This window comes from Choloepus didactylus, chromosome 6, assembly GCF_015220235.1.
Source record: "Choloepus didactylus isolate mChoDid1 chromosome 6, mChoDid1.pri, whole genome shotgun sequence".
NCBI lineage: Eukaryota > Metazoa > Chordata > Mammalia > Pilosa > Megalonychidae > Choloepus > Choloepus didactylus.
Window position 1 is genome coordinate 48,543,417 of NC_051312.1, and position 26,131 is coordinate 48,569,547.

At 34.5% G+C, this 26,131-nt stretch overlaps 1 protein-coding gene across 6 annotated transcripts in view; it reads right to left on the minus strand.

The window, feature by feature from the left end:
- Positions 1 to 26,131, minus strand: part of ELP4 (elongator acetyltransferase complex subunit 4) — a 278,539-nt gene that overhangs the window by 188,639 nt on the left and 63,769 nt on the right. For all 6 annotated transcript variants that reach the window (XR_005217377.1, XM_037839032.1, XM_037839029.1 and 3 more), the window contains exons 4-5: positions 21,889 to 22,020; positions 12,698 to 12,837 (exon numbers count right to left, since the gene is read on the minus strand). Coding sequence is in view for 5 of the 6 variants with exons in the window: in XM_037839032.1 (XP_037694960.1) it covers positions 12,698 to 12,837; positions 21,889 to 22,020 (272 nt within the window). In the remaining variant the exon portion in view is untranslated. The remainder of the gene's footprint in view (positions 1 to 12,697; positions 12,838 to 21,888; positions 22,021 to 26,131) is intronic.

Sequence of the window (26,131 nt, forward strand, 5' to 3'; positions counted from 1 at the left end):
ACCTCTGTAAATTAGGAGAGGAAGCTTTGAGAGAGCACTCTCGCCCTGCTTCAGCGTGCGGCTCAGTAATTATTAACATGCCTGAATATCCCTTAAATGAAAATCCTAACAGGGATAGGCCAAATACCCCAACCAGTCAAGTCAGTTTGTCGCCCGATCAGCACGAAATCGACCCAAAGGCTAAAATTTCTCCCTCTTTGGAGGAACCGGAGGTTAAAATTTCTCCCTCTTTAGAAAATAACTCCCTTCCTCCGTTTCGGCCACCCCCTTACGCACCCGATTTTCTCAAACCATATTCTCATTCTTATCCAGTCACGCCCTTATCTCAGTTTCGCGCTTTAGAAGAAGCCACAGAAAATCTCCGGCTACACGCCGATAATGTTAGAGAAACTTTTAAACAGGAGCGGCAGCATGCCGCCGATCTGCTCGCCGACCTCCGGTCGGCAACTCAAAGCATTGCAGCCCTTTCGCTTCCAGAAAACGCCCGCTCATCGCGCCTCCATTGTACTCGCTGCGCCTATGCCTTTCCGGTTACGCGTAGTCAGACTCGAGATTCTCAAAATGGCATTGCCGGCTCCCAAAATGGCGCCGCCGGTTCCAAAAATGGTGTCGCCGGCTCCAAAAATGGTGATTCTAGTAGCGATAGCGAGGAGAGTAATAAATCAGATTCCCCCGACTCTAGCGAAGGAGAGCAGGAGGAAGCTAGTTCCACCTCAACAGCTAAATATAAAAAACTTAGTCTAAAATATCTAGAGAAATTAAAAGAGGCAGTGAGTGATTATGGCGCTACCGCCCCCTTCACGCTCGCCCTGCTGGAAAGCCTTAGTGAAAAGGAACTTATTCCTAACGATTGGTTCCAGCTAGCCAGAGCTGCCTTGTCTGGCGGTGATTTCCTGTTATGGAAATCCGATTATGAGGAGCATTGTAAAAAATATGCCGCCTGTAATGCCCGTAAGACCACTTCTAAAACTTGGACCTTAAATAAATTTTTAGGTCAAAGTCCCTACCATCAAAATGATAAGCAGGCTCACTTCCCCCCAGGTCTCTTAGCACAAATACAAACGGCCGCGCTTAGAGCATGGAAAAAACTTCCGCAAAAGGGCGCCGCCACTGCCTCTCTCGCTAAATTAAGACAGGGGCCTGATGAGCCATATACTGATTTCCTTAGCCGTCTGCAAAACATGGCTGAGCGTTTATTTGGGGCTAGCGAAAACGAAAGTGATTTTATCAAACACCTGGCCTATGAGAATGCTAATGCTGCCTGTCAAGCAGCAATCCGCCCCTGATCACTACCTAACTTTAAAATGGTCCCCCCTTGGCTGCACACTCGACAGCAGGACGCCCCTCCTTTCTTGTTTATGCCAGTGATCTAATTAAATGTTCAGACGGCACACCATGCCTTAACAAAGCCCAATATTACATGTGCCTGGCCTCCAACCCCAGAAAACAGTATTGCAATACTCCCAACCAGTACTATTGTGCATACTGGGGGTGTGAAACATTAGCTACCAATTGGAAACCTTCCGCCCCTGATCACTACCTAACTTTAAAATGGTCCCCCCTTGGCTGCACACTCGGTAAATGCACCACCTTATCTACATTTGGTGACTCAAACTGTGAAAAACTAAATCTCACCGTACAACTCCCCACTGATAACTCTTGGTTAAACGGTCGGACATGGGGCTTTAGAATCTACTTATTTTCATCAACCGACCCAGGAACTCTTATCGTAATAAAAAAGGAAGCAGTACAGCAAAAACCTTCTGCCATTGGACCAAATATAGTGCTCGCGCCTCCAGCTACCTCTCCTGTCCCGAGCACGCTCAGTACAAATCTTTCCAAAATTCACCCCACTACCCCCCCCCTTTTTACTAACATTCCAATATTGTCGTCCTCAAGCCCGTTCATATCGTTTGATAGCCCGCTTTGGCCACTACTCCAAGCCACCTTTCTCTCTCTAAACTCCTCCCAACCTAATTTTACTCGTAGTTGTTGGCTGTGTTTCTCTGCCAAGCCTCCTTATTATGATGCTATAGCTCTTAATGTTACATTTAATACTTCTAATGAAGACAATCCTTCCCAATGCCCTTGGAATGCAAGAAAAGTCGGTCTCACTATGCAATCCGTTCTTCACTCTGGGCATTGTATTGGTAATATTTCTGCCTCCTTAAAAACAGTCTGTGCACAGTCGTCCTCTCCATCGCCTGGTAAATTCTATATCCCCCCAACAGGGGCAAAATGGCTATGCTCTTCTACGGGGCTTACTCCTTGAGTATCAGCAAAAGCCCTAACTGAAACAGGGGAAATGTGCCTCTTAGTGGCTGTGTTACCCCATGTCCTCTTTCATACAGAGGAAGACCTTTATCACCACTTGGTCGCGCAACCTCCAGCCGCGCTGAGAAAGAAAAGAGAACTTGTTACGGTTGTTACTATTGCTTCTCTTTTAGGTATTACTGGCCTAGGCACCGGAATCGCCTCTATCGTTCTCCAAAACCAAGGCTTCTCCCACCTAAGAGCTGCTATAGACGAAGATTTAGCCCGCATTGAAACCTCCATTACCCATCTTGAAAAATCCCTTACGTCCCTATCGGAGGCTGTTCTCCAAAACAGGAGAGGCTTAGATCTGCTTTTCCTTAAGCAAGGAGGGCTTTGTGCTGCGCTAGGTGAGGAATGTTGCTTTTACGCTGACCATTCTGGCATAGTTAAGGATTCCATGACCAAACTTAGGGAAGGAATTGAAAATCGCAAACGTGAGCGAGAAACCCAAGGGGGTATCTCCTGGGGGCTTAATGGAATCCTCCCCTACCTCCTCCCTATATTAGGCCCCTTAATAACCATAATCCTTATAATATCTTTTGCTCCTTGGGCCATAAAAAGAATAGTACAGCTAGTTAAGGACCAAATTGACTCTGCCCTAAGCAAGCCTATTCAAGTGCATTATCACCGGCTTTACCTCGCTGACCAGGGTTTGGATCCAGATCATCTGACTGCTACCCACCCTTACGGGTAAGAAACCCCCTCCTACGGGAGCAGCATATAACTCGAAAATATGCTTCTAGCGTATGCTATGATTGGTACCGCTGGGTGCGAGGCAAAGCACTGCAAAGGAGGGCCAAAGCAATTAAAGGCCATTTTCGAGCTCCTTGAGAAATATGCCTCATTTGCATAGGGGTTTTGCTCTGCCAAAAACTCCCCTCCCCAGAAAAACAGAGCCACAAACAACTTGGGGAATGAGGCCTCTATTTCCCCCAGCAGGTTAATGCCAAAAGAGTGCTCAATCAGCATTCTTCCTCCATCGTTTTGAAAAACAAAGGGAGGAGATGGGGACGATTAAGGTAGCATGTATAAAATCCACCCTCAGCGATGCCGGAGATATGCAACATGACCGCTAGGGCTGATGCAATAGCGGCTTAAGTTGCCCTCAAGCCTTCTACGGAAGTGATAGCCGTTCGCGCCTAAGATTCGCGCCTAGAGTGCTAGCTTTACTACCTGCCTTCTACCCCAGCAACAGTAGCCACCAATCCTGTGCTAGCCTTACATCTGCCATCCGCCCTAGCAACAGCAGCAGCCAATCCTAGACCGCCACCCGCCTTTGCAGCCACCAATCCTAGGCCGCCACCCGTTCGTACTAGCCACTCCCTCTACCTTAGAGTATATATACCCTGCCTCTTCAATAAAGTTTTGCAGCTTGATCAGAAACCTGTCTTGCTGTCGTTCTTTGTGTCTCTTGTCCCATACCATTCTTCCCTCGCAGGAGCTGGAGCCTCGGTTGATCGTCCCGCGGGCCGGGACACTCTTCTTTTCTCTGAGCTCGTAAAAACAGAGTGCCCCAGTGCTCAGTCCTTGGTCTTTTTCTTCATCTACACTTTCTTGCAGATCTTATCTAGTTTTATGGTTTAAATACTATTATATATACTGACAACTCTCAAATCTTTCTCTTGAACTCTGGATTTACGCATCTAAATGCCTATCAATATCTCCATTTGGATGTCTATCAGGAATCTCAACCTTAACAAACCCAAAATTGAAATACTTATGTTCAATACTCTTGTCTCTTAACCCACCAAAAATCTGCTCCTCTACCCTTCCAGTTGTTTAAGCCAAAAACTTGGAGTCATCCTTGACTCACAACTCATATGTAATCTATTAGGAAACCCTCTTGTCTCTACCTTTAAATATATTTGGAATCTGAGCATCTTTCACTTCATCTACGGCTGCCACTAGTGCAAACCTTTTGCTTCTCTCACCTAGATTATCACAGTAGCCCCCTAAACATTTTTTTCTATCTTTCTTTTTCTCCAATCCCTTTGGCTAATTCTGAATTCAGAAGCAAAATGCAAAATGTTGTCAGATTATTTTAATCCTCTGTTCAAGTCCCTGCAAATGCTCCCCATTTCCCTCAGAGTAAAAGCCAAAGTCCTTACCATGGTCTAAGGTCCTATGAGATTTGTTCCCCTACCTTCTCCATCCTTGCCCATGACCTGTTTGAGCTCATTCCTCCCCTTACTCTGCTTCACTCGTAGTGGTTACCTCACTGTCCCTTTAATACACCAAACATACTGTTGTCCTAGGGTCTGTGGTAGGCTGAATTATATACCCCCGCAAAAACATGTTCATGGTCTTAGTCTGAGTTCCTGAGGGTGTGAGTCCATTGTAAATGGGATGTCTTGAAGATCCTGGCCCTACTGAATGAGGGTAGGTTTTAATCTGATTACTGGAGTCCTTTATAAGCAGAAGAACTTCAGACAAAGTAAGAGAGAAAGCCACGGGGAGGAGCCAGGAGCTGAAAGTTAATTGAACCCAAGCAAGAAGGGAGGACACTGACATCTGATGGAAAAGCCAAAGAACCTAAGGATTGCCAAGGAACTTTGGGAAGAAGCAAGCCTTCTAGCCTCTGAAACTTGTGAGCCAATAAATTCCTGTTGTTAAGCCAACCCACTGTGCGGTATTTGTTTTAGCAGCCTAGAAATTAAGACAGGGGCTTTGCATTGGCTATTCCCTCTGCCTGAAACATTTCCCCCAGGGAGAGCATGGCTACCCTCTACCTTTTCAAGTCACTACTCAAATACCCACTTTCAATGAGAGCTACCCTAATCACAACATTCAAAATTATATTCCCTCATCTATCCACCATACTTTGATCTAACATTTTAAAGTTTCCTAACAGTTATCACTTTCTAACATATTATATACTTTAAGTATTTATTAAATTCATTGTTTTTCTCCCTCTGCTAGAATGCAAGCTCCAGAAGCACAGGAATCTATTTTGTCCACTGATGTATATCCCCCTATAATCCTATGAAGTAGTTTCTATTATTATTACTCCAATTTTACAGATGAAGAAACTGGGGCCCAGGGAGTTAAGTAACTTGCAGAAGGTCATATAGCTACTAAGTAGAAGAGCCAGACCATCTAACCAAAAAGTGCCTATGTTTATAGCTTAACTATGCTGTCTTTCAAGATGATTTTAAAAAAATGAAAATCACCTATAATCAAAACATCCAGAGATAAAAACTGTCAGTACGTTTCCTACAAATATATGTTATTATAAATAAGATGGGATCTTATTATATATTCTATTTTTTAATCTCACTTTGTATGACTGCAAGGTATTTCATTGTTTAGATACAACATACTTTATTCAATCAATTCATACTGACAAATGTTATTTCCAGATTTTCACTGTGATACAAGGCATTATGATGATCATTCTTGCACACACATCTTTGCTGATGATTTATTTATGACAAATTCCTAGAAATGTCACGAGGACAAAAAAATGTACACTAAAAAATTCAAACTTACAGAAAATTTGCAAATATAGAACTGAAAATATTTTTTCCTTGTTTCACTAGAGAAAGTTGTTGACATGATGATCCATCATTTCTTAATAATTTATAGTGTGATTCCTACAAAGAACATTCTCCTTCATAACTGTAACATAATCATCCAACATGATATTGACACATTTAAGAAACTGATATTACCATCTAATCCTTGGATCCCATTCAAGTTTTGCCAATTATTGGGTATCATTTTTTATAGCAAAAGGATCCAGTTAAAAATCATGTGTTGTATTCAGTTGTCTTGTCTTCCCTTCAGTTTCCTTCAATTTGGAAGTTCCTTAGACTTTCCATGACTTTCATGATCTTGTCACTTTTGAGGATTACGGGTCAGGTATTTGGTAGAAAGTTCCTCAATTTGGATTTGTCTAGTATTCCCTCATGATTATATTTAAATTATGCATTTTTAGTAGGAATATCACAGAAGTGTTACTGAGTTCTTCTCATTGCCCATTATCAGGTGATATACAATTTTGATTTGCTCTATTACTGGTGATATTAACTTGATTAAGGTGCTATCTGCCAGGCTTCTCCATTACAAAGTTATTATTTTCTCCTTGTAATTAATAAATATTTTGTGGAGAAGTATTTTGAGACTATGTAAATATGTTGTTCTTCAACAAACTTTCAATGTTTTCATTTATTTATATCAGTATGTACACAAGGCTTCCTATTTTATTAAATCGGCTATAATCCATTGCTATCATTATTTATTTTGATGCTCAAATTGTCTCCAATTGGGCCAGTGGAAGCTCCTTGGAGCTGGTGTCTCTGTCCTTTTGACAGGGCTCCATCATTCCTGAAGCACTTCTAATGTAAAAAGATGTTCTGGGCATATTTTTTTCATTCTCTGTCCTGTAATCAATCATTTCTCTTAAGAGTTCAGTTTCTTTAAATGGAGAGTGGTGTTTAGATTTGGGTGTTAGATACCCTCATTGGTATTTCCTCACTCCAATACTCTAAACATTCACTTATATTTTCTTCTACTACTTTCATAATTTCTTTATTATATTTGTATTTTTGACTCTTTGGCAGTAAGTTTTAATATAAAATAAAGGTGAGAAATTTGCTGTATTATTCCCAAAAGATTAGGCTTTCCCCACTAACTTGAAATGCCACCCCTTCCATTATAAAATTGATGTCTGTCCATCACAAAAATTCAAATACATAAAAAGTACAAACAATAAAATAAAACTTTTCCAAAATCCACTACCAAAGGTGAACATTGTTAACAGTTTGGTGAATATCTTCTTGTACATTTCTCTATGCCAGTCCTTCTTTTTCTTACTGAGAAAAACTATTGTGGGATGTTAAGAAGTGTGCTGATAAAAAAGTTTTTCATTCTGGAAAAAAAAATTACCGATAAACAAATGTAAACAGGATTATTATTACAATAAATTTAAAAAATGGAGTTTCTCTCAGTCTTTCAAATACTAATGTATACTGTGAATCTCTTAGATCATCTAAGAAGGGAATTTAGCTTGTAGTCCTTTATGGGCTTATTTGGCCACATATCTCTGAGTTCTTGGAACATGTATTAACATCTCTTGAATTAGTGTTAGAAAAGATTTTGGGATAAATTATATTTATATTTTATATTTTTTGTAAATAGGATTGTACTATGTATACTACTTCTATAATCTGCTTTTTCACCTCATTATACCATCCATACTAAGCCCAGTAACCACCCTTGGTCTCTTAAGCAGAAAAAAGCTGCTTTGAGCCTCCCTACCCAGACACTGTTGAGTTTTTGCAGCTATCATTATCCTTAGGTCTTAAGATAAGCCACAGTGCCACAAAGCCTCGGGATTTCCCTTGGAAGGTGGTAGGCACTTTAGCCTAACTAAATAAAGCTGCAGCTTAAAATCCTTCCCTCAAGAGATGGGAGATTTGGTTGGTTTCCTCTTTGTTCTCCAATGCCACTCGAATCACTCCTCCTCCTCCACTTTGTAGTATAACAAAACAAAACAAATAATCCATGATTCTTTAATACCTGCCAACCCCACCTATCTGCCTTCAAAGTTACTATCTTTATTAAGCTCCTGGCCACCCATCCCCCCCCCACTCCTCACTTTTAATTGAACACTTTGTACCTGTTTTACAGTACTAATTAAACCATCTTATTCTCAAACAATTTCTTATCTTGGTAGCCTGCTTGGCTGATCTAACCCCACTATTGAGATGAGTAAATCCACTACCAGTCCACTATCATTTTTCTTTCTCCTTATATATCAACAGCAGTTGCCTTCAATTCCTTCACTCCAGCCTAGAGTTAGTGGTACATCTTTTTGTTCACTATTTTTAATACCTTAAGCTCCTTTGTTCTTTGTCCTTTTGTTGACCCCACCTGGTAAAACTTCATAGTTTAGACAAATTGTCTTGTAGAACGTCTAAACTATGGATCTAATAGTTTATTCACAGTTACATTCAAGTTTAATATTTCTGGCACAAATACCACATAAGTGGTATTTTGAATTTCTTATTATATCCATCAGGAGGTACAGAATCTCACATTGTTCCACTCTTGGTGATGCCAGTTTTGATCACTCAGAGGTGACTTTAGATCTCATAGCCGTAAAGTGCATTTTCCCTTTACCATTATTAATTATATGTAACATGTGGGTTAAAATTTTGAGTCCTTGTGACTATTCTGTTCTCCAACAACTTTTCATCCAATGGTTTTTAGCATTAAATGATAATCCTTGCTTGAATTAATTATTACTCTGGGGGCTGAAAAATGGTGATATACTAATTCTAATAGTTCTATATTTATTAGCTTACACTTTTGTATAAAGAGGAATTTTTCCTCCATCTTCCTGGGCATTATTACTGTGGACTCAAAATTAAAAAAAAAAAATCCTCTGTGTTATATTTTGTTACAACCATTACGCTTTTTCATGCTCAAGTTATCTTAATTTGGCTAGGAGGAACTCTGTCAAACCAGCTCCACTGTCCTTTATAACTGGCCCCATATAGCTACTTAAATTTATATTAATTACAATTAAGTTAAACTAAAATTTCAGGGCCTCTGTCTGGCTAGCCACATTTCAAATGCTCAGCCACATGCAGCTAGATACAGAAAATTTACAGCATTGTAGAAAGTTCTATTGGACAGGGCTATGTTAAAAGTCTCATTAGGGTTGTTTTGGAGAAATTTATAAGCCACCAAGGAAGAAGCAAGACCAATTAGGAGACTATCCTAAGAGTACTGGTAAGAAATGAGGGTGCCTTAGGCTAGCATGGTAGGGGTGAGGTTGCAAGAAATGAGCAGGATGTGGATAAACTTTGAAGATACAGTGGACATGATTTGCTGATAGACTATAGGGAGTGAGAGAGAGAGGAGTCAAGGGCTAATGATGACCTTCATGAAAGAAGAATGGAGGTTTGGAATGATATATATATATAAACAAAAGAGAATACGCTTATGGGGAAGATGACTGGGATAAGGGATGGGCTAATAAAAGGGGAAATCATAAAATAAAAAAACATGTTTACCAATGAGGATAGTGTGCCATGCATGAACTGAGGAGGGTGATCAATTAAACTCAGTGTATTTAGAAGCCTACTTAAAGGACAGAAAGAAGAAAGAAAGAAAAGCAAACATGCAAGCAAACAGTTTTTCTCCATTGGTCAAAATGAAGTCCAGAGCAATAGTGCCCTCTTCTAAATTTTCAGATATTATATTTTTATCTTACTTATAGCACTACCAGATAGGCAGATGGGTAAAATCCCTCATCACATGTACATCTTGACTTTCTGCCAGTTCTGAGATTTGTATTAATACATCCTTCAATATATTCTTTTAATAAAGCAATATATAGTATACTTCTATAACCATTTCACTTCTGTTTTGAACTTTTAGTCTTATCTAGAAGTTTTCTTCCATAATAACTTTTTCATGTGTATGAATTTTTCACTTATAACTTCTCTGCTTCCCAATCTAACAGATCCATAGTTCTGTAATAAAAGATACTCTTACAAGGCTATATTTCAGTTACTGGTTTATCCCACTAAATCTTTGTGCTGAGAACAAAGCTGCAGTTAATCTTCCTGCATTAAAATCTGATTTATTACTATACTTCGTGCATTGGTCTACTCATTCATCAACAATAGATGGAGCACCTGTGCCTTAGGTTTGGGGAATACATAGAATAAAGAACCCTTTCCTCAAGGATTTCCAATGCTTGGGTGGGAAGGCAAGCAGGTAGATAAGGCAGAAAATTATAGCATAATGTGATAAGTGTTCTGACAGAAGTATGGACAACTATGATTTATCTATGATTTTGACAGGAACTATGATTTATCTAGAAAACAACTATGTGGGGGGACAACTATGATTTATCTAGGAAAATATTTAAAAAAGGCTTATATAGAGGTTCCATGTAAACTGGTAAAGAAATTTGCCAGGATAAGAAGAATATAATTACTTCTAAAATATTAAATATTATTCCCACCCTCTTCCCATTTATTTTCTCCTAGAAATTATTCTAGAAAGGCAAATGGTTCCCTCAGAGTTCAGGTCATTGAACTTAATACCAAACTTAAAAATAAAACTCTTAATCAATATAATTAATTACTATTCTTAGGATAAACACATAAAAATAAAACCTTTACTTCAAAGATATATATCAAAATAAATTCATTCTATTTACTACCAACTGTATGTAAACAATATTCAAGACCCAACATACCTATAATAAAAAAGTAACCTTTACAATTTAGGTTAAGCAGTATGTTGGATTTGTCAAATCACTAAGGAAGCCGAGATGTGATTCCCACCCTGAAGCATGGCAATATATTTCTAGTGTGAAAACAGAACTGTTCTTGAGCATACACATTAACAAAGCTTAATTCAAAACAATGTCAAATTTTAAAAAAATTTAATTACAGAAGTATCCTCAAAAATCAATTTTTCTGTTGTTTTATGACTAGGTTATCAAAACCACCTGGATAATATTATTGTGATACACCTTAGGTTTTTGTACTCAGGCTTTAATTTGAAAGTATGAACATTCTGCACAGGGAAACCAACCAACAATTTAAAAATAGTTACTGCAAATTTCAAATGACCTCCTGTTTTTCTTAACTATTAAAAAATCTTTACATGTTTCAGCAGTGATTTGATAAATTATGAAATTATATATTATATCTTCATATATGATAGTGAGATACAGTTATCTCCTATAGTAGTCTTAATTATAGGAAAAATATAGACAACTGTAAAGCTTAGCTTTATTGTTTTATAAATGAACCAGTAAAGTTCATTTTAGTGAAATCATCACATACATTTCATAATTTAAAATATCTCCTACATGGTAAAGTACCCATTTTCGAAGTTAATTTAGTTACATATTTAAAGTTTAATTACATTTAATTAAGCATTTAAGTTAAATATGAAATAAATGAATTATCAGTTAACTACTATGAGGTGAAATACTGCCTTGATAATTAAAATCTATAAATTTTCCTACTCTTTGGAAAATTGCTAGCTCTCAAAAAAATCCTGTAATTATATATTTTAAAGACTATAGGAATATATTCTCACAGCTGATCAAGGTGTAATTTCTTTTGCACCCAATTTGGTGTGGTGTATGTTTACTACCTCAGTAAATGGAAAAGAGAAAAAGAAAGAGACCTTACATAGATTAATCCTGACTCTACAACTTAATAGTTGAATCTCAGATAAATTATTTCACTTCTGTGAATTTCAGTATCTTCTTCTGGAAAATGAGAATACATACTTTTACATGTTGTTACAAGGATTACATGAGATAACAAATGTAAAGTGTCTAACAGAGTGACTAACACATACTAGTCATTCATTAAATGGTATCTTGTTAATACTAAGATAACATCAAAGTACCACTTTTGTTAAGTCTCTGGCCATGGGCTGAAGAATGCCATAATACAGTAAAGAACTTCTATTGAAATAGATTTAATACAAATAAATAGAATAGTCTTCATAAATTCTTAGGTATTATTTCTAGAAAAGAGACTAGTTTTTTAATTTAGTATAGTAATTTAATTTTTTTTAATTTAGTATAGTTCACAACTTCCTGTCTATTAAATCTCTACTTAATAACTCTTCTCATTTTGAAAATACTGGTTTTACAGTGCTGAAAAAAATTAAGGTGACAACTTATTCCATGGCTTAGTTTTCCTTGTCCATTGAAATTAAATATTTTTAATACTTTATAAATTATTCAATGTCAAGTCTTGTAATTTTTAGAATTCTGCCTTAACAAAAGTTAGTAGCAGTATAAAAATGTTAGTATGGTTTAATGCTTAAAATTCTTCACTGTAAAATTGAAACTCTAAATACTCTTAACTCTCCTAAAAGTATATGGATTGTTTTATTTACAAGTATAACTAGAAATAGAGAATCTTAAAAAATAAAGTATTGGAAAACACGTACTTGTTTACTTTCTGAAAGAGCACTTACTGGAAAACACTGAGCAAGCAGTATTACTTTACATAATTTTCATAGTTATTATCATCAATAAGCATTTATGAAGTATCTTTTTGCACTCAGGGCTGAAGGAGTCTGATTTAGAACTGTCCACATTTTTTTTTGAAAATAAAAACAGCAGGTATTGTAAATTTGGTATCCAGATTTTTTAAGCTGCAAATTAGAGTAGTGTCAGGTCCAGCAGTTACAGGACCAGAAAAGAAAAAACCACATATAATGAAATACTATAAAACATATGCACATTAAGATTACATGTTATGCATTAAATTAACAATTATTATTAGGATATAAACTTTTAGATATGCATTCTTTCAAAGAAAGTGGTAAAAAGCTTTTTACTAACTTTTGAAATCAGAATGTGCTATTACATGGATCATTAACTTACTGGGGTTCTTCTTTAAAAGATGTAGATATTTTTTCTGGAAGAAAAAATCCATGATATTTTGAGGCCTCAATTAGTTGTTGGGGTAACCTTTTTGATAGATCATAATAGTGACCAAATCTTGAAGGTGATACTGGTCCAGTCTGTTAAGAAAACCCATACTGTTTTTTAAAAAGGCTTATTTTTTTTAACTACAATTTACTTGTCATACATCTGGCAAAAACACTCACATACTTATACATTTATAATACTAATAAGGAAGCGCTTATTAAATTTCAAAGGAGTATACAACCTTCATTATTTTAAACTCTCAATAGTTAGAAATTAACCTTTTTCATCTCCCATAATATTTCTTCACTGCTAGAGGGGCTCCCTAAGTTCGATAAAAATTTAAACCCTCCTCGGCTTTTTTACTATACCTCGTGGTTTCCTAAATTCAAAAAATTAATACACATAATTCTTAATTAGTTTTTGAAATTCCAGGTTTTACTGACAAACTAAATATGAAGTTGCTCAGAACTAAATGAAAATTTATGACAAATTAATTCATTGGTGAGGGGTCCAAAAGAAAATAGCTAATTAAATATACTAAACTGAGCATCATTTTAAAACTAAATTCTTCCAAACCTTGGTGTATGTATATCCAAAATCTCTGACAAACAATTCAATTTATAAAATGTCCTGGAATAGTAAAGATAGACACATGGCACATGATTAAGTGAGAGAAAAAACATACATAAGCTACTTTAGGTAAGTCAGAAACCTGGCATAATCATTAGTTCATTGATAATTACCTCTTCTGTGTTCTCTACTAAAAATCTCTTCAACATACTGTCAACCCCAACCCAGTAGCCTTGACTCTTGAAAACGATATAACAATGTAGCTTACAAGGGGTGACAGTGTGATTGTGAAAACCTTGTGGATCACACTCCCTTTATCCAGTGTTTGGATGGATGAGTAGAAAAACTGGGACAAAAACTAAATGAAAAATAAGGTGGGATGGGGGAATGATTTGGGTGTTCTTTTTTACTTCTTTTTTTTTAATTCTTATTTTTATTCTTTCTGGTATAAGGAAAATGTTCAGAAATAGATTGGGGTGATGAATGCACAACTATATAATGGTACTGTGAACAGCTGATTGTACATCATGGATGACTATATGGTATGTGAATACATCTCAATAAAACTGAATTTAAAATTTTAAAAAATGAAGAAAAAAATTTCTTCAACAAATTATCTTTCTCATAAGAAACTTTAATAATCATTGATGCTAAATTTATTTACATGAGATAGTAAAAGTCTAGTAACATAACCTTATTATTATATGCTTTGAATCGACTATGGCCTGATTCCTTTTCATTCAGCCCATTAGAACTATATAAGTACCTTGAGCCAAAGTTTAACTACTAACAAATGCCAGCTGCAATAGTTTTTAATAAAAGCTCTGGTCTAAACTTATATCATTTCTACTATCCTGAATGCTAAAAAACAGACATGTTTCAGAACATAAACAACAAAACCAGATGATCCCTGCCGAAAATGAAGAATTATAAACAGAAGGTACTTAATTTATCTTAATAAGTTACTGTCAACTTTGTAATTTGGATAAGTAACAGACTTTGCTTGATACTAGATATTTGCATTTAAAACTTCAAGAATCATATTCTTAAATTAAATGCTAACAAACATCAAATTATAAAATAACATGGGAAAAAAATTTTTAAAGTCTAATAGAAACACTACTCACTGATTCAAAGTCTATGGATTTGACATTTACTTTCCAAATAAAATGATTGTTTATCCCTCCATAAGGTATTACCTATTTTCCTTAATGAAAGAGACCTATTTGCATCAATCCAATCTTTTCAACTCAGTGTGTAAAGAAGAATGATTCCCAAATCATGATTTATTTATTTACCATGAAGGTATTGACAAATAAACTACATGACATTAAAACATGTTTCTTAAAAATAGAGTAAAAGTTTTTTAATGTAAAGTTATTAGTCTAAAGCAATTTAAACAAGGTCTGTTCTTTGGCCTATAATCTATTCTTTATCTGGATTATGTTCAGAATGTTTTTACTGCAATCTCTGCTAGAGCTCATCTTTTTATTGTGTAAGTCCAAGCCCCCTCAATGTTTTAGAAAGGCCTTGACTAACTGAACTTTGATCTGATGTCTTCATTGAGAAAAACACCAGGTTGCCCATTTCAGATGCAAATCCCCCTAAGGCCCAATAGAATTTAGTAAAGACAGCAAAAAAGAAGAAACAAGAAGTTTCTAGGATCCTCTTTGAGAATCCTGGGGCACACTGGTGTTCTTAATCCACGCTGCTGTATGGATTAAGGTAGGTGATAACCTTCTCTGATTCAAAAGAATAAGCAGAGTGTCTACAAACTGGGTGGAGACTAGGATTTGGCTATGAAAAACACCATGCAATAAAAGCTTGGTCTATGTCAGAAGCCTCTGAAAAGGTCTCAGTGTACCACATTCCCAGGCCTAGTAGGGAAGCTTGCAAAAGCCTACCTGAATCAAATAAGCATGAATAATCTGTTTTAGCAGACTGGCCATGGGGAGAGAGAAAGAAAGACTTTTCACTTCTTTTAAGATTGAGTTAATAAATTTATTAGTGGATTGAAGATTCTCGAAGTCCTATGCATGCAGAGAAATATGCTAAATTGCCAAGAAGCAAAGTATGCTTTTTAAGTTGTCATCTCTATTAATGTTTCTAATTACAATATTAATGTGATAGAAAGCTCAGATTTGGGATGAATCAAGGCAGAAAACTGATTTCATACTGTGACAGTTTACATGTAGAACACAAATAATTCATTAAAATGTAAAAATAAAATTGGAAACCTTTCTCATTACAATTAAGTTATTAATTTATTTAGAAATTAAAGTTAGATATGGCAACTAAAATAATTACTAAAAACTTTAGTAATGATGAAAAACTTTAATTCTTCAATAAAAAATGAAATGAAAAATAAATATACTGACAGGAAAAAACAATTTCGCAAGATTTTCCACCCAAGACACATAGTATTAACATATAATCAGATTTTTGAAATGCTATGAAATCTTTTGAGACCTCTGTAAAACAAAGGTTTAAAACACTCCTCAAAAAAGATAACTAGTTGATGCAATCTCATGTATCTTCTCCAAAAAAAAGCTCTCATCTACTCCCCCCAAAAAAAGATGCATTAATAAAATTGAACTATCATCAATAACTAGTCAGTTCACTCAGTTTGGTAAGAGCATGTTGCTTTAATTTTTGAAAATTTCTATTTCCTATTCATAAACTATCCTTTAATTTGTTCACTGTGGAAGAGAATAAAACAGGGAATGGTTCAGTAAAAATTTACCATGCTAAAAGAAAATTCTGATGGGGAGTGAGGAGGAAAACAGAACAACAAAGCAATATAATGCCATCTCCAGTATGTTAGAAAGAAGCAAACCTTTCAGAGAAAAGCTGTACCAAATAGTCTAAATGAGATGTTTTCTGACTATTGTTATAATTTCTTGTTTATCAGTATGGTATAACAGAAAGCAACAACCTCAAATGGTTACCAAACCACTCTGAGCCTCAGTGTAATCACCTGAAACTGGAACTATTTTACTAGGCTGTAGTGGAAATCTAATGCAATACTTGCACTGAATATTTTGTAAATTGTAAAGCACTACATAAATGTTACCGGTTATTATTGGGTTATGGATTCATTAACGAATCAAAAGGTCTACCACTCTTCTTTGGAAGTATATTCCCTTATTGAAAAATGGTATTTGTTGGTCATGGAAAACATGCACACCTCTATCACAGGACTGTTATGTTTGAACCACTAAGATAGAAAGCCAAAGTGTAATGAGAATTTAATATAAAAAAGACCTAATTCTCAGCTATGAATTGCTGAAGCCATTGTAGACCATGGTAGTAGAGCTGTACAATACTGAAGATCTTATATCTCAGAATATGCTGTAGGCTAGTGATTATTGGGACAAAAAGAGAATAGGGTTTAATGGGTGGAGAGGGAAGAAGAGGAGGGCATGTCACCTAGGAGAGAGAGTCAAAATCACATGGTGAGGAAAGGGAGGGCTTTTTAACAACTACATATCCTTCCAACAACTATAAGAAACACTGCTTTTGTAGATGATTTAGGTGTGCACATTCTTAGGGTAAGTTGGGGTGGAAAAGGTTATAGGTATTTCCTTTTCTTTACTGCATTCCTTAAATGGGAATATGGCTACACTCTTATAACCTGGTGATAACTAATATTAAAAGGCATCTCTGATAATAATCAACACAGCTAGTTTTGAACTATACATCTAACTGTTAAATCAGAAGCCATAATAGTGTTAACTGTATTTTGTCAGAAGTCAAATACAGAAAACCTAGTGCTTTTTGTTTGATTGTTTGTTTAACTGAGAATGGCAAGTAAGGTCTGGATTTATAAAGCAGATGATAATGAGTTATCACCAAAGTGATAACCAGTCTTGGTATGTCACAATATATAAAAATTTCTGTGATAGACAAATATACTGGGTAATAATATTTCAAAGAAAAGCAAAGAAGCCAGAAGATAACATTATATAAACTTGACAGAATTTACTAGTAAATAAGAGTAAACTTAAGTTTGACCATTGACTGTAAATTCAAAATAAAACTATTTAATTTGTATTAATTAATACAATTTAATTCAGTTTTACATTTAATTTACATACTGTATCTTTTATTCATTCACAAAATAACTATTGAGCATCCATTATATGACATTAAAAATCAATTCTCCCACTGAGCTCACATTCTAGTAGGAGGAGATAGGTGATAAACAACCGAATAGATATATTATCTGCTAGGTTGTAGTGCCCTGAAGAAAAAGAAAGCAGAGAAAGGAGATGATAGAGAGTGGTGTTATCTTACATAGAGTGACAAAGGAATTATTACCTTTCCAATAAAGTGATATTTTAGCAGAGACTGAAGAAAATGGGAAGTTATCTGGCAAAGATCAATGTTTAAGAGCACAACTTTCAAAGCACTCAAGCTTTAAGCCTTGAAAACTGAACACTGGGTTTATTTCATAATATGTGACTTGAGAGAAGTTTACACCCATAGATAATCAACCAACTTCAGGCATACCATACTCTAAAAGGAGTGATGGAATAAGCACTAATCACTTATATAAGAAAGGAAGCAGGAATAATACATATGTAAATATAATTTACAATAAATGTTTCTTTATAAGCTTTTCCTTCTAAATTGTTTTCTTTATAAACAATGACTTATACATAATTTTATTCCTAACTTTAGTCAGATTTCCAAACAAGCAGTAGGAGAGAAGGCTTAAAGTTTGTTACTTGCGTATTCAATGACAATTTCACTTGAAGAATGTTAATAAGCAATGAAAGGACCAAAACCTTGCTGAGATGACAGTAAAAACAAAGGAAATAGAAGAAATAAGTGGTTTACATAACCTAAAACTGGATTGGTGTACTGTCTTTACAAAAAAGCCAAATTTAACTTAGAACTTAGGTTCATTAATAACTCAGAACGAATAAATAGAAAAATTAGAATACAGTTCTTTAAACTGTAATTAGAATACAGTTCCTTAAAACAAAAGTCATGGCTAGGCCCAATCACTTATATGAATCTGCCAGGTCAAAGATACAAAGTTCTTTGCCATTAGGGTTCTCAAATGTTAGTTCTATATTCTATATCTGTGTTTTCATGTCTATCGCTTAACTCACAGTCTCCTAAACAGACTATATTTATTATGGCCCCTTTTATCCAGTTCTCAAAGAACCTCCAAGCTAGACTATGCCTGCAATGAGTCTTGATTACAAAGAGCTTCCTTTTATTTTTTATATAAATGTACAGTATTCTACTTTATAGATATACCATTATTTAAGCAGTTATTTACTGATGGATATTTAAGTTATTTCCAATCTTTTGCTATTAAAAAATATGCCATATGAATAGCTTTTTTACATTTCCTTTTGTATATGAGTTAATATGCTCATGATACACATTTCCAAAAGGATCAAAAGGGATATGCTTTTTTATTTTGAAGCATAATACCAAACTACTGTGTGCAGAAGTTGTACCAGCTTACATTTCTACCAGAGAAGTATGAGAGTAACAGTTTCCCTCCATCCTTGCCAATACAGTACCTTGGCAAACATTTTAGATCATTGACAACCTGATAGGAGAAAAATGTCATGTCAGTGTAGTTTTAATTTGCATTTCTCTTATTATAATTGAAATTATTGGGCATCTGTTTTTATATATGTAAGAGTCATCTAAATTTCCTTTTCATATCTTTGTCCATTTTTTATTGGGTTGGTGGACTTCTCCTTATTCATTAGTTCTTTTATATATAAGGAAAATTAGGCTTTATTCTATGATATCAGTTGCAAATATCCTTTCCCCAGTGTGATGGTTAAGTTCATGTGACAACTTGGCCAGGGTATGGTGTCCAATTGTTTGGTCAAGCAAGCACTAGCCTGATTGTTAACAGAATATTTTGTAGATTTAAATCATCAGTAAGTTGACTGCATCTATGACTGAGCACATCTACAATTAACTGAGATTGTCTGCAACAAGGAGAGAGTCTCATCTAATCAGTTAAAGGCCTTAAAAGAAGAAGTGATGATTTCAGCAGCCAGAAGAGAAAATTTCTATTTCTACTTCAGCCAGCCAGCTTCTCCTGGGGAATTCATCAAAAAACCATCAGAGTTCCCAGCTCACAGATTGCCCTACAGAATTTGGACTTGCCTATCCCCACAATTGTGTGAGTTAATTCCTATTAAAAAAACTCATAATTTTTACATAATACATATATTTACAATACACACATGTATTTACATTACATTTATATTTTATATACATCTCCTGTTGGTTCTGTTTCCCTAGAGAACCCTGGACTAATATACCAAGTTTGTAATTTTTCAGTCATTTAAACCACAACTTGAAAATCATATTATTCAAATAGTTTCCCCACCTAAATTATAAGAATTCACCTTTCCTTAACATGTACCTATCACAACATGCTTTATGCCTGGTACACAGTTGGCATTTAATCAATATTTGTTGACTGAATGAACAAAAATATTTAATATTTAAATGTAATAAATAAATACAATAATAAATAAATCTATTTTTCCATTCACTTAACAGTTATTGAGTGCCAAAGATATAAGAGAAAATAAAACAAGTTTTCTGCCTTTATAGGGAGCTCTCAGTGTGGTGAAGGAGTGCGCTATACTAACAATTAACTTTAAAATAATGTTATGGGAGTACATTTTTAAAATACATGAGTTTCATGGAAACAAAAATAAGGAAGTAGATAATTCTGTATGAGAAGCTGTCAGAATTGGTAACATTTACACTGGGAGAATATGAGTTCTCCAGTGAATAAGAAAATGAAAATCATTACCAACAGACGTTCAAACAATTCATAAGGAGCAATTTACATTGGATGTGTGAATATAGTGTTTTCTTTTTTTAAATGCAATTTTATTGAGAGATATGCCCACACCATATAATCCATCAAAGGAATAAAATCAATGGCTCACAGTATCAGCACATAGCTGTGCATTCAACACCACATTTAATTTTAGAACATTTTCATTACACCAAAATAAATAAATAAATAAATAATAAAAATAAAAAAGAAAACTTAAAGCCTCCCATACCCCTTAATCCTCCATTTATTTATTTATTTATTTATTTATTTATTTATTCATTCATTCATTCATTCATTCATTCTTTATTTTATTACTTATCTGCCCATACACTGGATAAAGGGAGTGTCAGTCACAAGGTTTTCACAATTAAATGGTCACCCCATAAAAGCTATATAGTTATACTATCATCATCAAGAATCAAGGCAACTGGATTACAGTTCATCTGTTTCAGGTTGAATATAGTATTTAATGTACATGGGGGAAGAGGCTAAAAATGTAGGCTTAGATTATGTTATATGGATATGATACAACATCTTGACAAGTTTGTATTTCATAGTGCAGGCCTATAATGGTAAATGGGTTTCATTTCAGGTGCTAACTCTGATATTAACTGGTAGTGACCACCTAGAGCACTCTGCAGAGAATGCTAAGGCTGTATCTGAGTTTGGCAGGAGGGTACTATGATTGAGAGCCTGCCATGCATTTAGAAGGGAGCAGTAGAAACAGGAAACCAAACGAAGCATATGAAGTTAAGCAGTGTCATAGACGTATTTCTGTCTTTGGAAAGGATGATTCCAATGTCAGTATGGAGGACTGGAGAAGGGTGGACTATGAAACTATATCTTATCAGACTAGAATATCCTCTTTTCTACTAGTATCATAATGTCTGGCAGGTATTAAAGTGCTCAAAAATAATGAATGAAGTGGACAATCAAATGAGGGAGCTAATAAATGAACAGAGCAGAAATACATTCAGTCTTAAGACTTTCTGGGCCAGTAAGATATGTTTGTCTCAATATCAAAGGATTTCTGACTGTTTTTTCTTTATGAGAACTTTCTATTTCTTACCTCGCTGCCATTTATCAAAAAAGTCAATGTACTTAGAGAAGCACTTTCACCTTTGCTGTTTTTTCTGTAAGCTTGGAAAGCTGATGACAGTGCTTGTTATACTTTTGTGTAAATTTAATTCATGGTACTTTCATTCTTATAAATAGGCTCTGAGAAGGCTTCTTAAAGCCTTCACCAGGAGCAGAGTTTGTGAGCTTTAACAAGAGGTCAGATGCACTAATATTTGTTTTGGCTTTTCAGAAACTTTTTTGTCAATTCCTATTTCTTAGTGAATTCTTGATAGGTGAATTTACCAGTAGCTGAGTTTGAGAATATATAGGAATAAAAACAGTAATTCTAAAGTTCACTTACCATGAATATTTATAGGAACCTTTGGGATAGAAACAGCTTAATTAGTTCACTTACTCTGACTTGCAAACCTAGGATAGAGAATTCTACAAGGAAATTATGGAAGAAATGAAATAATCCATTTGGTAAAAAAAAAAAAGCCACTATTTTAAAGAAATATGTCAACTTGATTAAATATGCTATAAATGAAATACCTACCTAAATAAACAAGTGTACATTTTATTACATTTAAAAAATAACAGGTATATACAATAGAGTCTATAAAATGGAAAAACAAAACACTTGCAAATTTTAAATATCGTTTATATGTTGACTTGCCTCCATCTTGGGTAATAGCTGGTAACGCCAAGCTATTTTCATCTTAATATTAGATTCTGGTGTTTTATGATTACAGATGTCTTCATCAAATTCTTTTTTACAATTTTCTTCAAGTAATGGTGCAGGAAGTTCCTAAGAAAACAGAATGAAATATAATTGAACATCTGTGGTAAAATGTATGACAATTTTCTTAAATCATGTTAGTAATACTAGAATTTCTTAATGTGTTAAAAATTGATACCTTAAAAACTGATGCAAACATAAATTAATGATAATACAGACATTTCTAAAACAGAGAAAAAGGGTATATTATTAAATGCAGAGTTTAATTTTTTCCAGCAATGAACTGGAATGTAAAGAAAATATCTTAGTTTTTATACTCACAAAAATCAACTGCTATTCCAATGAGAGGCTATGCTCAATTTTTAAATTTATACATTCATAGCAAAGTCTGGAATTAGCACTTAAGTATTATGTGCAATTATTGTTAACGTTTGCCAGAAGGTAAATACAAAGTATGTTCATAATCTGTTTACTGGTTTGTAATTCCAGAATTCAAAGAATTCACTCATTGAAATAATGGGTGAAGTAACAATCAAAAATAAAATAAAGACATTTATTTTGTCATACCAAATGTTAGTTTTGCACCTGCAAGCTATGTCTCATCTTTAACAATGACAATAGAATTTAAAACATTCCATTAAATGAAGAGACACTGAATTCCAATTTTACCTTTTGTTTTTTTGGAAGGTTTACCTACTGAGTGACTACAAAAAACATATAGAAAACATTTTTGTGAAGGGGTACTATTAAAATCCTACAAAGGAAAAAGTATATAAATTTCTTAGAGAAATAAGGTACATGTAATGACTTTATTTTTGATTAGCCAGAATCATTAGGATGGTATGGGACACTGGATTAGTAAAAAGAATTTTGTGCTATGTATAAATTAGTCTAAGTTGCATCTTTTACCTTTTAGGATCAAATTTACTTATGTTTGGAGTTATGCCAAAAAAATTAGCTAGAAAATATATTAACTATCATATATTTGGTGATCTCTTAAAAGATCTCAGAGTAGACTCACATCATAACTTATGACAGTATTAGAAGAAGCTAGTTATATCATATAAGCCATCATTCCTAGCAAAGTATTAGTATCTTACAAAATATAAAGTAACTTCTTTTTACAAGGCAAATAAGTATTTGTGAGGCAGTATTAAAAAAACTGGAGAAGTTTTCTAATGTGGTGAAACTTTTTAAAAATGATTAAAAAAATGATTTTAATGAAGAGAAGCACCAAGAATTAGCAACCAGGAAAATGTACATTAAAACAAGTCACCATTTCCTACCTATTTGACAGGCCAAAAAAAAAGAGTCTAAAATACCATTTTTTGGCAGGTAAGTGGAGAAACTGGAAGCTTCATTCATTGTCGGTGGAAAAGTAAATTAACCTGTTTTACTAATATAAAACCACTTTGGAGAGCAGTTTGGAAATTTTCAGCTGATCATGTGCATATATAACCAGTCCCCAAGAGAAAATCTCACACATATACCCCAGGAAACATAAAATGATCATGGAGTATTTTAACAATACAATAGAAATAACTTAATTAGTTGTCGATAGAAAATAGATCACTTAACTATAATAAAAACATAAAATGGAATAATATATTAAAAAGAATGAATTAGATACGCAATGACATAGCTAGATCTAGAAAATAATGTTGAATGAAAACAACTGCCAATGATTCTTTATTGCAAGAGACATTATTTCTTAATGGATTCTCCCATAAGATTAGAACAGTGATTATGAAGCACATTAATAAGTTGGAGTCACTGTGTTCCTTTTTACATGTTGTAGTCTGTGACAAAATCAATTGCTCTCTCTTTCTTTGCTGCTATAAAAATGAGGAAATTAGCACTTAAAATTTTCTCCCACCTCCACTTCTCCAATTGAAGATTTTTTCTATTATTTCTATGTTGTAAAGGGTTTTAATATTTAAATTCTAATCTGTAACCAGACAATGAGTTGTTTAGTTGAGGTCTTTGTTTAAATGAATTCAGTGCTCACCACTGCTCCTTTTACCACTGGTCCTCTACCACTCTTCAGTTATCCTAATTGATAGCCACACTTACTTAACTGTATCAGAAAGGCACTGGGGATAGAGGAGTGAACAAGTGACAAGGCCCCTGTTCTCACGGAGTTAAATTCTAGAAGGATCATGATATGAACGTTGAAGGAAAAAGAGGGAATGGAATACAGTGGAATGGGGGAAGTAATCCTTTAAATAGGATAGTCAAGGAAGTTCTCTCTGAGAAGGTAGATGGATTATATTTTCAAATTTTTTTTTCAAGACAGCTCAAGGAGTTTTCTTATGTTTGAAAATATATGTTGTTTTCATACTAGACTAAGATTTGGTTGGATATAATATTTCATAAAGCTTGCATTTGCTTAGAACTAAGTAAGCATTGCTCTACTGTCTTTGGACAACAAATGAGGCTATGGAGAAGTCTGATTATTTCCACCCTTGCAGGACATTTGCTTTTTCTGGCTGAATGCCTGAATAATTCTTCCTTTATCTCTGCTGTTCAATAACTTAAATGGGTTATATTTGTATTCAATGTTTTGTGTTATTTTGCTTCCTGTAACACAGGATATCTTCTGAACTGAAGATTCAGTTTTTTCTTAATTTTAAGTAAAATTTTTTGCATGTCTCACATTCATTCAAAATTTGTTTTCTATCCCATATTGGAACAGAATATTTCCTGATTGATATGTGTTAGGCGTGTCATTGACAGTTGCGTTACCTTACACAATAAAAAAACGTAAAAATAAAAATTAAGGTGTTAGATGAATAAATACATTTTCTTATTTTCTAGACCAGCACTGCCCTAAAGAACTTTATGTGATGTTGGAAACGTTCTATACCTCTGCTGTCCAGTACTGTAGCTACCAGCTACTTAAATTTATTTATTTTTATTAAATAATATTTTTCTACAAAGGAATTATATACTCACATATTGTTTTTTTAATTCAATTTTATTGAGATTATTCACATACCACACAATCATCCAAAGTGTACAATCAATTGCTCACAGCACCACCATACAGTTGTGTGTTCATCACTACAATTTTTTTCCCATTTTAGAACAGTTTCATTACTCCAGAAAACAAATAAAAATAAAAAAGAAAACTCAAATGCTTCCATATCCCTAACTACCCCCCTCCATTACTGACTCATGGTATTGGTATAGTATATTTGTTACTGCTGATGAAAGAATGTTAAAATATTACTAACTGTAATACATAGTTTGCAAAGGTACATTTTTTTCCCTATATAGACTTCTATTATTAACTTCCAGTTATAGTGTCATACATTTGTTCCAGTTCATGAAAGAAATTCCTAATATTTGTACAATTAATCATGGACATTGTCCACCACAAGATTCACTGTGTTATATATTCCCATGTTTTAACCTCCAACTTTCCTTCTGGTGACATACATGACTTTAAACTTCTCCTTTCCACCAAATTCATACACCATTCAGCACTGTTAGTTATTCCCACATTAATGTGCTACCGTCACCTCTGCCCATTAAGGGTATTAATATGTCACCTCTGCTTGTATTAACCAACCGCTTCCCATTCTTTAGCCTCATTCTATATCTTGGTAACCTACATTTCATGTCTATGAGCTTACATATTATAATTAGTTCCTATCAGTGAGATCATACAATATTTGTCCTTTTGTGTCTGACTTATTTCACTCAATATAACGTCCTCAAGGTTCATCCATCACTTTTTTTTTAAGATGGTTTTGTTCATGCACCATACATTCCATCCTAAGTAAACATTCAATGGTTCCTTGTATAATCACGTAATTATGCACTCACCAACACCACCACTACCTATATTAGGACATTACAATATCTTCCACAAAGAAAGAGGAAGAGTGAAAAAAGGTGGACAAAAGAAAATGAAAAAGAAAGGAAAAAAAAGCAACAAAAGATAAAATTAAAAGAAAGTACAATAAAAGAGTCAGACAACATCACCAATGCCAAGAATCCCATACCCCTTCCTTACATCCTACACTTACAGGTACTCAGCTTTAGTATACTGCCTTTGTTACACTAAAGGAAGCATAATACAATGTTTCTGTTAACCATAAACTCTAGCTTGCATTGACTGAATTTTTTCCCCAACACCACCCCCTTTTCAACATCTTGCAAGGTTGACATTCAT